Raw genomic sequence first — 11,968 nt, 5'->3', positions numbered from 1 at the left:
GACACTCTTATTGCACCAAAAATTAAAGGTGACATGGGTTTTAGAGATTTAGAGTTGTTTAACCTGGCCCTGCTTGGAAAACATGGCTGGAGACTGGTGATGAAACCAGACACGCTCTGTGTGAAAGTTCTCAAGGGCAAATATTTTCCAGAAACTGATTTTCTACAGGCTATAGTTCCTAGGAACTCATCAGCTACTTGGAGAGCTCTCGAACAAGGGCTACTCAAACGCATTGGAGATGGTCTGACGGTGTGGCAAGATAAATAGATCCCTGGATGTCGTTCCATGCAGCCCACTGTGCAGACGGGAGGGGCATAAATTAATCTGGTGTCCGATCTTATTGATCATGAAACGGGGTGCTGGAAAATCGATGTGATAAGGAATAACTTCATGGCGCCGGAAGCTGATGCAATTTTGAATATACCTTTGAGACGCTATGGAGGTGAGGATTTTTGGGTTTGGTCTCTAGAAAGGACATGCATCTATTATGTAAAGTCAGCGTACCGTCATGGGCGGAGCCAGGGCCCGACTAGCCTGGGCAGCTGCCCGGGCTCCCATCGTGCATGTCTTTGAAGGTCAAGTAGAGAAAGCTGGTTAAAATAGTATTTTGGCTGGGCAAACTCTGCTATGTTTGACCGCTTTTTTTTCCCTCCCATCTTGCCCAGGCTCTGATCCTGAGCTAGCTCCGCCACTGCGTACCGTGCTCGAATGAGTCGCAACGAGTATTTTGCTCTAGACGAAGGGACGGTTACGGAAACCTCAACTACAGACAAACATATGTGGTCTGTCTTATGGAAGCTGAACGTTATGCCAAAGGTGCGAGTGTTCTGGTGGAGAGTTGTGTGTGGTATCCTGCCAGTGGAGACTATACTGAAGCATAGACATATGTCCTAGATTGGTAGATGTAAAATCTGCCTTGCAGCGGATGAAGATCTACTGCATGCTTCGATCACTTTGTGATCATGCAATAAGGTTTTGGGATGTGGCTCAGTCTTGGATGGACTTTTCATTGCCAAGGCTCCACCCCCTGACTTGGTCGAGAGACATACTCTGCGACACAAGATTCTCGGATTTAGGCGGTGCCAAAATTATCACAACAATGTGGGCAATTTTGAGTTTGAGGAATAGCTGAGCGCATGATAGGGGCAGTTTTGACCCTATCCAGTTGGTGAAAATGGCGAAGGAGGCTCTTGCTGTGATTGCTGTTCCGGGAAAGCTCACAAAAATCCTCCCTCGTCATGGTTGGCGGCCACCAGAAGATGATGTTATCAAAATAAATATTGATTGTGGACTGTCTATGGAAGCTCGGAAAGGTGACGCTGGTGGTGTTGCAAGATCACGCTCCACCTATTTAGGAGCTTGGAGTAAACCTCTCTTGGGTATTTATGATCCGCTTATTGCAGAGACTTTGGCGCTTCGTGAGGGTGTCATTGTTGCTAAGCTTCGAGGCTTCCAAAGAGTGGTGATGGAGACTGATTGCCTGGAGTTAGTCGAACTCTGGAACTCTCGTCACGGTTCACATTCAGTTGTGACACCTATCCTTCAAGAGATCGGAGAGCTAGTTTTAAATTTTATTTCTTTCCATATTCAGCATGTATAAAGATCAGCTAATACCCCAGCCCACCTTTGTGCAAAATTTGCTTGCACATTGATGGAAACGGATAGCTGGCTTGATTGTATCCCAGATTTTCTGGTTGTCAGGTGTGGTGTTAGTTGAATGAAGCTCTCATATTTCCCTGCAAAAAAAAAAACTACTTCTCCACATTATTAGATTGTAATTTATTTTCGGGTTAGCCTCAATATAAAACTGAACCGTCTGATCCTTCCATGACCTGATCTGGTGCCGAAAACTCTAGGCCGTAGGCGGCGCATGTGGCATGCTGCCTTCGTTTGTATGTCGTGTTTATGGCCCTTTACGAGTGTACGCGGAAATGGAATTGCGTGAGCACCTTCGCGCTCCCCGATCCGGGCCATTTACGCGAAACTTGGTGGCAGAGCACTCGGTAGGGCCGCAGGAGCCGGTTGCCGTTGCTCTCTCTAGCTTGGTTCCCTGAACAAAAGAAGCAGGCGAATTCAGAGTGAGATTTCGTTTGCATATCCTGGATTGGCAGTCACAGTCACGGGGCGTGCTTTTTCGCAGCCAGATTTGTTGTGGTGCGACCAACCAATGGGAAGAAGACACGGCACGGTGCGGGCAAAAGCTCCTGGTGCCTGGCTCGACCCTTTTCTCCCTCCCTGCCCTGGTACGCGAGGTGTCCACCCTACCGACTACCGTAGCCTAGTCCGTCCCATCCGTGTGGTGTGACCCGCGCATTCCCCTCCGCAAAGATCGCCTACTAAACCCCATTCCTCCCCAGCACGAGCTCCACTTGACTCAACTCGAGCGGCACCAGGAGGGAGAAGGAAGGAGCAGGTGCTCCGCCGAGAAGAACAAGCCAGGGTTCTGCGTCCTGCTCTGCTCTCTTCTCATCGTTCTGGGGTTTCTTTCTTGCGCCGTCGGTCTGCACTCTTTCGTTTTCTTTGTCGACTTTTGCGGATCTTTCGTTTTCCTTGCGATCTTTTGGGGTTTTCTGTTCCTAGATTGTGACGGCCCCAAGTTCACGCTTCCTCATCTCCTAGGGTTCTTCTTGGTTTTGGTTACCTTTCTTTTCCCTTTCTTTTATGCCATAATTATTCTTGGCTCGGAAGGGCTTACTGTGAATGTTATGATGTTTAGGCATCTTTTTGCCTGTTGGTCCCAGTTCCAGATCCACACTCATGGCGTCTCATGCTTATCAGGGTTTTTCTTCTTCTTCTGTGGGGTTGATTAAACTGAAAGATGGTTCTGAAGAAGCTGCTTCAACTCTTTGGAGTAGGCAAGAAGATGAAGGATGACAAGAAGAAGAAAGGTGATGTATCTTTCCCTAGTGATCAATTCATCACTGCTATCTACACTGCTACTACTTTTTTTCGATAAAGGGAATATATTAAACACTGCTACTACTTCTCATCACAAAAATTGGGCTAAGAAGATGTGAAGTTTTTTTTTTGTTTCTGTTTCTCAACGTTCTTCTAACAAATGAATCTGTTTATGCAGGAAAGTCCATCGATCCTCTTTCCCAAGGTACATTTACATGTCCAATGTAAAATCTTAAATTATTCCATGTGTGCCTCCTGAATATTTATTTTAATTTAAACAGTATCAAATCATCTGAAATTATTGTACATGAAACTTTTAGTCATTTGAGTAATGAGTAAAGTAAACCCTGAAGTGGATCTAGGAGTTAAGAAAATCTTGACTAATAAATACTCGTGGTATTGTTGAACACTCGGTGCAGCCACTTGGGTAGTTGTACTTCATTTATCTAAAGAGATTGTAGCCAGTTAGTTCATGGGGTCTGGAGAACTTGTATAAGGAAGCAGTAGGTTTGGTACGGTGCTCTCTGTAAATGAGGGTTGAATTACATGTCGGACTCACTCCTTGACAAAATCACAACTTTTTAGTTACTATTACATGTAGTACTAGTTTTATTGAAACTGTAGGATTTCTTTAAAACGGCATCCAACTTTCAAAAACGTTTACACGAAAACTAGCTTGCATTCGCTAGGACTGGGAGAAAGGATACAAAAAACAGGGATTACTAGTCTTACTAGGTTGAACCAATAGATTTTATACCTGCCAACATGTGTTCATACAAATAATAGTTTTAATTATACGTTAGTGCTCATGACAAAGTAACAGAATAGTATGAAGAAAAATCTATAAAAACTAAAAGAATGAAAATTGCAAACTGGAAAAAAGAAGACCAGTAACAGCTACTACTAGTTAAGCTCAGGTGAATTTCCTGAATGCAGTTTCTTTATTCGTGGTATTCCTTAAGGGAACAGTGCAAATCTGCAATTCTACAGTGGCATTGTTGCAGTGAACCTTAACAGGACAAGTGGTATAGGCTGGATTAGATGGGATCCCATTCTGTATCTCTGTCCTAGACTATGAGAATGTACGTACTATTTGGCGATAATGTCATCATCAGTGAACAGTCCATTGATTTCAGGTGCTGCACCAAATTCTACTCTTAACATCCTTGCAAACAGCAGTCATTTGGATCCCTGTTCAAGTGAAGCTGGTACGGCGTTATCACTGCATAAGCATGGCCCTGAATTTTCAAGCAATATATCGACGATAAAGGAAGTACATGGATTTGAAATGGTGGACTACGATCCAGTTAACCAGTTTGATGTTGTTCAAGATTACTCGGACCACCACTATGCAAAGACTTCACCAGGGAATGTATGCTATTTCTTCTCTTGAACTCTGTTTCTTATACATTCATCTGTCAGTTAATTTGCCACCTCCAATATGTGACCAGACCACCAAAGATTGGGCGAAAACAATCCAAAATGAATGGAAGCTTCTACAGCGGGATCTACCTGGTCGGTATATATCTTGTATGACAACACCAGTATATTTGTTTTGATCAGATTATAAGTACATTGACGAGGAGTATATAGCATCCACAGGTCCTTTATTATTGTCACCAAATGGTTTTTTAAGCGAGTTTTATCGTATTAATTTGGCCTGCTGAATAAACTATATCAAACCTGTGTAATTTTCAAGGTAGTATCCCCATTCACAACACTTGATTGTGTGGGTTTGAGTTTTGACATGGCTGTTGGGCCCTAAATAACTCTTGTCATTATTCATGCTCGCATCGATGTGTTCAAAGATTCCTTGATGCACCTTTTTGTGTGTACTCATTCCCCCGATCTGAAATTACGAAAACTCCACTCCATATACACAGGCAATCAGTCATCATTCTCTGAATTTGGTTTATGCCGATTATACCTTATTAATTTTCTTGCTAAAAGTATATTAAATTTGTGACTTTGAGGGTAGTATCACCGCACTCTACCAGAATTTGGTTAGGATATAGCAATGATTCTCCGAACTTAATTCGTGGCTAAAAGTTTTGATGGATGTTGAGTCCAATTCATGATCAGCTTATTTGAATGTTCATTGATGCTAATTTTGCATGCACTAACGTCCCACAAACTGCCACTAATCAAACATCAATGGACACAATGTTGTTCTATACAATTATAATTTTCTGCATTTCTTGGCTTTTTCATATTGGAATCTTGCCCTTTTTTCATGCAATCTTTTCATATGGGATTATCATGTTTTCAGAAAGTAGTCATTTCATATTTGGAAATGAACGGGAAACTGGAAACTATTTCAACTTCTAAGCTAATGTGCCATAAAGGGGTCCCAGTGTCACATTGTCATTGAATAGTTGCATCTGCAGTCTTTCTTGTAGAGGAGTTGTGCCTTGCATTAGTTGATTTGTTGTACTAATAATAACTTGGATCTGCGTTTGGTTTCATTTCTGCAGAGTCTATATATGTTAGAGTTTATGAGGATAGGATTGATCTGATTAGGGCTGCTATTGTTGGGTCTGCTGGAACTCCATATCATGATGGTCTGTTCTTCTTTGATGTTCACTTTCCTCCTGAATACCCGCGAAGTCCACCGGTATATTAACACTCCACACCCGCCTTCCCCTTATTTTTACCATTTCACATCAGTCTTCCAAGATGCAATCTATTAACGGAAACCTTTTAATTATGCACAGAAAGTCCATTACCATTCGGGTGGGCTGCGGCTAAATCCAAACCTGTATGCAAGTGGAAAAGTATGCCTTAGTCTGCTGAACACTTGGCCAGGTTCTAGATCTGAGAAGTGGGGCAAGTCAAAGTCCACCATGCTGCAGGTGTTGGTCTCCATCCAGGGCCTAGTGTTGAATGCTAAACCATACTTTAATGAGCCAGCCATCCTTATCCGTAGAGAAAAGCATTCCTTGGCATATAATCAGACCACGTTTGTACTATCCTGCAAGACAATGTTGTATTCACTTCAGAAGCCCCCAAAGGTAATTACAGAACCCTCATTGCTCGCCAAGGTTTTGTCTTGGTTAGACTTACTCTAATCATCTTCATGCTTCAAAGGAAGATATTCGGTTGTCACGGTTACATAACTCCAAGATAGTCGTTCAGAAAATAATTTGCATAGATTCAAATGCATATAAATTCAGTGTTGCGTTCAAATCAGCTCCTACCATATTTAACTAAATCTTTTATTTCTTATAGACTTTTGTACCATCTTTATTTTTATTCTAATTAATTTGACAGATTCCCATTGTATCAATTATACTTGTCATCTATGTAAACTCTTATTAGCAGCTCAGTGCACCCGGCCCAAAGAGGAGACGTTTCTTGCGAGTTGTGACATGAAATTACCAACTTCAAGTTTTACACATTTTCATAACACTTCTAAGAAACAACGATCTCCACTGTATTTTTACAGAATGCTTTTTTTTGAGGATTTCGCCGACAAAGAGTTCTTTTTCTGAGAGAACCGTCGACGTATTTTTACAGAATGTAGAAGAAATGGAGTATTAAAATTATTTTCGAGATATCACCACCATCATGTACACTCCTTCAAAGGAAACGACACCCCATTCCGAGTAGAATTGGTTTCTTTTGCATAGTAAAAATACATCCTTCAGATATACACCTTGGTGCATTCTTCAAGTCACTGAATTCAATCTTATAGGCCTTACCTTTTTGTTCTGCAGCATTTTGAGACCATTATCATGCGCCATTTCCATGAGCGTGAGCGGGCCATCCTGGAGGCATGTGGTGCATATGCATCTGGCAAGATCGTTGGATCATCGGTCAAGGATGGCCGGACATACACCCCCAACAAGTGCTTTGGGCGTTTTAAGGAGTCCCTGGAGGCACAGACCGAACTTCTTGCGAAGGAGCTAGCCGCGAACAGGATTCGTGCGCTAGAAGTGAAGAGAGATTCTACAGATGAGATCGTGTCTACCAGCTAAGATTCTCTTCTGTCAGAAGATATCTGACGATTGCAAAGTTCACGTAATTAAATTAAAATTGAAAGTCGGTTTGTAGATCACACACGTTAGTAATACTCTTAAGAGATGGTGCTATAACAATTGGCTGTAGTTTAGCGCTTGCTATTTGTTAGCTATGTGATGGACAAGATTTGCTTCCTTTCTTCGTGGTTTTATCATGCGACCTTGGTGCCTGCATGAACATGGCAGTAGAACCTGTGCCACTTTGATGAGCAATGAAAGTACTTTGCTTTATTTTTTAGCAACTCAAGACATTTTGTCATGTTTTAAAGTTTGATCAAAGCAGCACAAATTGAAAAACAATAAGCTATTAGGTTCAGCTATCAGCACCAAGTATTCCTACATCATCAAGCTTTTTTTAAGTTTTTTAATCATATTTTTACATTTTCTTAATTTTATTATAGCTCTGTGAAACTTTAATTTAAAAAATCAGCTTAAACGAAGAACTGAGAACAAAACTAGGAGCTATGTGAGGCATGACTCTAACAACTAAAGTTTAGTACTTGGTGCTTATATTTTGACACAAGTGCATATATATGGTATGAATTTGATGCGATTTCATGGTCAAGAAAATGTTTTCTAGACCTAGGATTAGCTGTGTGTCGGCAATATAATACCATGTGGATGAATGCCTTCCAGATTTGTTTTAAAAACCATGCTAACACGGGTTATTCATAGTTTTGAAATTGCCAGACAATAGGAAATTATTATGTAAAACAAATTTGTGTCCCCTTTTTTTGCGGGGGAATATTTATGTCCTCTTAACTATTGGTCAATTCAAATTTTGTGAGTGAACAGACATCTTGGACTCATAACCTTGGTCAAACCATTGACCAACCTGCATAAGAAAAATTAGAAAATTACAATGAAAATGGATAAAAAAATTTAAAAAATGAATAAAATATAAACGTCATGGGAGAGTTGAAGTATATGAAGGTATGAACAAAAATCTAAATAGTAGATGAATATATACAACTCTAGCAAGCATAAATTAAGCCATGGAAATTATTAAAGATGTCTGGGCCACAAGGTCTAGAAGGCTTACTGAAAAAATACATGCATGAGGAGTCGTTACATCGGGTGACACTTTCTTTTAATAATGAGCGCTTTATTACTTATGAAAACAATTACACCGATCTCTGCATAGCTAAGATGCACACAGGCGTTCAAATAATCTTGTTACATCGGGTGACACTTATGTACCATAGATGCCCCTTAGCAAAAAAAAAAAAAAAAACTACGCATCGAAGTGACTTGCTCCTTTGTGGACTTTTATGTTATGTTGGATCCTAGTTTACGATTGACTGTACCTCCGGTTTCCGGAGTAGCCTCTATACATTTAATTTATAGGATGGAGTCCATACCCCTCTTTTACTTCATGGATCTTGTCAGCATACAAGATATTGTCGTAAAGAAAGTGGGTATCTTAGAATATGGATCATCAGCGGATACCAGATTGGTAAAAACATGCTCAAAAAGCAAGAGTTGATGATTTCCGGAAAGCTATACCTGTCACAGAGAAGTGAGAAGAGGAGGAGAAGGTGGGGAAGAAGAACATGTGTATGCCGGAGTTGTGGAAGAACAACACTGCAGGCCTGCCGGTAGAGAGTAGGCGGAAGGAGAACGCTAACACCCTGCTGCACCACCGGAGACGACCTCCATCTCCCTCGTCGTCAGCACCGGCCAAACCACCAGCCATCACCATCTGTGGCCAGCGAGGCTCCCATGCCGCCTGCCACCCTTCCCTCCTCAAATCTCATCCTCTGTCATTCGGCTGCCGCCCTAGGCGATCCATCTAACCTCCGCCATTGGGCAGTTCTTCTCTAGCACCCGCACCCCCAAACCCTAAGGTTTTGGGCTCACTCCACCACATTCGCCGAGAACGGCATTGGGGAGCCAACTGATTAATTAGATGGACTCTCCCCCCCATGGTCAACGTCTCCACTCCCCCCCCCCCCCCCCCCATCGTCGACATCTCCACTCTCCCCATCATCAAAGTCTCCACTACCCGGTGGATTATGGTCCTCGTCAATAAGATGGAACTTACGCTTCTTGGAAGCTTGCATCACCGCCGCAGTAGTGTCCTTCGCGTTTAACGCCATGTCCCAAATCGTCGTGATAGTCTTGTTGGCATTTAACACCGTAGTCAACACCACTGCAGCCGCATCCTTCGCGGCCCCCGTCGCCCCCTTGGTAGTCGTTGTAGCCACCGCCGCCTCCTTCGCAGCTACCGCCACCGCAGCTGAAGCGGTGAATGTCGGACTAGTAGGGAAAACGGTATAGGAAAACGTTCATTGGCAGTGCACCCATCTAAACGCACGTGACTGGTATTAGTAGTCGCGTGCCAAAAATACGCACGCGACTGGTAGGCGCGTAATGGCAACGTAGCGGAGGGTAGCGCACACGAATAGTATGTGGGACCAAGTTGTACTCGGGTTCATAAAGTACCCACTCCTCCATACCAGTCGCGTGTGCCTTTGTCCGTCCGCTCCCAATATATTAGGCTGACAGGTGCGAATCCGGCAAAATACTAGCCGTTTTCAAAATGGGAAAATTCAAAAAATAAAATCCTTTGAGATGGCCATGTGTTATGCCATCTAGTTTTAAGGAAAATTAAGAAACATAAATTTCGATATAGTATGCAAAATGGCGTCATGTTTGGGTAAAATAGCTTTTCTGGTTGCAAACGACCTCCGATGGAAAAAAAAAACTTTATATGAAAATGTATCTACGCAAAATTTTACATCCGATTTCAACGCCCTTCAGGTGTTTAGAGACTTTTTAGATTCCAAAAAATCGAAAAGGAAAACAGAGTTTTTTCAGGTTTTGCATTTCCATGAAAATTTTCAAAAAAATTCCTTCTCTCCACCTTCTCCACTTTATCCCTCCTCCTCTTTCCATTCTGTCCATTCTCCTCTCCTCCACCTTCTCCCCTCCTCATCTTCCCATTTTTTCCCTCCTCCTCTACCCAAAGATGACCACCACCTCTGGGGACCACCTCCTCTCCGGCAACGAATAGCGGTGACCTCCTCTCCGACAACGGCAACCATCTCCTCTCCGACAACCACCTTCGACGCCCTGCTCCACCACCGCTCCGTTACCGTCGATGACCTGCTCCTCTCATACGATGGCGACCACCTCCAACACCCACCTCCCACGCCCTGCTTCGCCACCGCCGATGCCCTGCGCTAGCGACCGGATCCTCTCCTAGATCTCGTCAACGCCACAAAGAGGCGACATGGACTCGATTGCTTTATTTTTTTTTCTTGTAGGGTGTTTTGTGAAAAATCACATGGACAACTAGGCACTGGTCCCAGCTTTTTTTTAATAGCCAAAAAAATAACTGGCAGCGGACCGGACAAGAGCATGCGACTAGTAACTTATTGGCAGCGTGCCGGGTGCGCACGCGACTAGTACCTGACATACTAGTCGTGTGTTGGGTACGCACGCGACTAGTAGGACCTTACAAATGGCGAGGTACCAGTAGCGAGCCAGAGCCTGCGGCTGGTAGCCAAAAATGGCACGCGATTGGTAGGTTTTTCCCTACTAGTGCTGCCTCCTTGGCAGACACCGCCTCTTCTCCTCCATGGCTAGCGAGACGTGAGAGTGAGGATTTTAGGATTGGTGGTGGTGGTGTGCGGGGAATATGGGATGGGGAACGACTCAGGGGGTTTCGGGATCGATTCAGCGGCAGGTTAACCTTACTGTGAGCTTGGATGGGTGGCTACACCGTTTAATAAGTTTGTTTTCCCAAGTACTACCTCCGTCTTAAAATAAGTGCCCCAGCTTTGCTTACATATAGATGTATGTAGACGAATTTTAGTGTGTAGATATATTTATATCTATAAAGAAAAGGTGCAGCATTTATTTTAGAATGTAGGAGTATGAATTTCGTGAGTTTTAGAGCATCGAATTCTGATGAACTTCCGCTTCTCCTGAAATTAAAAATTTATTTTTATGTCAAAATGTTATTGTTATTTTTATGTCAATTGTATTGTTATAATTTTTATTTACCCTTTTTGCGAAATACGCATATGCACTCGTCCCTATGAACGCATAGGCACCCTATCTCTATGGATATCTTCGAAAGACTAAGTCCAAGAAACTGGTTGATGGGTCTTTAAGATTGACGAAAAAAGCTTCTAAATTTGGAACAAAATTTTGGTTCTATGAGATAGTGCATGTTTCCCTTGATCTAATTTCTCCGTTTTGCCAACTGGTGCGCCACCTTTTGTTATTTTTTATCTATATGCTGGCTAAGCCTTTTTTACGTTCTGTTTTGAATTTCCGCTAATTTTTTTAGGTTTTTATTAACCCTTAGAGGAATGAAAAATAGCTTAGAGCTCAATCAATCAGCTCCTTATCCGTTGGATGTTCCGCGGTGATTTCGCGTAGGCCAGTTGCAATATGTATTTTTCAGATTATTCTATAGGTTGTAACCGGATTTACTTTTGTTATTGTTATTCTTTTTTAGTTACACTATGATTGCGACGGAATATTCCTCGGTGACCCTATACTTGCAACTGACTTTTGAAAGCGTCATTCGAGTCACAAATTAAAAGAAAAAATACTGTATAAGATGTCCCGTCCCGGATATGCCGGTGAGACCGTGAGAGATGTTCGGAGCTCGCCCGCTCACGCAACAAGCAAAAGGCAACGGTCAAAGCGTCGCGCAAATCCTAGCCGCTGGCGTCATGGCGGCCATCCGTGATCCGTCCCAGCGCGTCCGAATAGATTGTCGGGGACAAAATCCTGGCCCAACCTCAAGACTCAAATCAAGTTTCGTTCGCGGCGGATTTAAAGCCGGCCAAAATCTATGCCTGCTTTACATGACCGCAAACAAAACGTAGACGTCGTAGGCCTCTGAACCGTCAGTTAGTCTCCAAAATCCAATACACTCCCAGAAACCTAGGGAGAGATGGCCAACGCACCTCCCGCAGGCGTCGCGACGCCTCCCACCGTCACGACGACGACCAAGAAGCCAAAGCTCGAGCTGACGGCGAAGGAGAAGGCCAACAAGATCAAGAATCGGGTGGACCAGAGGAAAGCAGCAA

The 11,968-nt window shown here is 43.1% G+C and overlaps 1 protein-coding gene across 2 annotated transcripts; it reads left to right on the top strand.

Moving 5' to 3' along the window:
- The first annotated feature begins 2,235 nt into the window (after nucleotides 1-2,235).
- LOC127342061 (putative ubiquitin-conjugating enzyme E2 38) lies at nucleotides 2,236-6,875 on the top strand. 2 transcript variants are annotated; one of them, XM_051367996.2, is made up of 8 exons: nucleotides 2,236-2,440; nucleotides 2,779-2,888; nucleotides 3,077-3,103; nucleotides 4,035-4,270; nucleotides 4,350-4,413; nucleotides 5,373-5,512; nucleotides 5,613-5,909; nucleotides 6,615-6,875. In XM_051367996.2, the coding sequence occupies exons 2-8, from the start codon at nucleotides 2,819-2,821 to the stop codon at nucleotides 6,873-6,875; spliced, it is 1,095 nt and encodes a 364-aa protein (XP_051223956.1). In that variant the 5' UTR covers nucleotides 2,236-2,440; nucleotides 2,779-2,818. The 2 variants fall into 2 exon arrangements, with proteins under 2 accessions (XP_051223956.1, XP_051223955.1); XM_051367995.2 differs by having other exon boundaries at nucleotides 2,236-2,479.
- The last annotated feature ends 5,093 nt before the right edge of the window (nucleotides 6,876-11,968 follow it).

Source organism: Lolium perenne, chromosome 3 (genome assembly GCF_019359855.2).
Source record: "Lolium perenne isolate Kyuss_39 chromosome 3, Kyuss_2.0, whole genome shotgun sequence".
Lineage (NCBI taxonomy): Eukaryota > Viridiplantae > Streptophyta > Magnoliopsida > Poales > Poaceae > Lolium > Lolium perenne.
This window is presented reverse-complemented; position numbering and strand designations above follow the sequence as displayed.

Coding starts and splice junctions, on each gene's coding strand:
- LOC127342061 (XM_051367996.2), top strand. CDS start 2,819: ATGGTTCTGAAGAAGCTGCTTCAACTCTTTGGAGTAGGCAAGAAGATG. Junction 3,104..4,034: donor CATCGATCCTCTTTCCCAAG/GTACATTTACAT, acceptor CATTGATTTCAG/GTGCTGCACCAAATTCTACT. Junction 4,414..5,372: donor TCTACAGCGGGATCTACCTG/GTCGGTATATAT, acceptor TCATTTCTGCAG/AGTCTATATATGTTAGAGTT.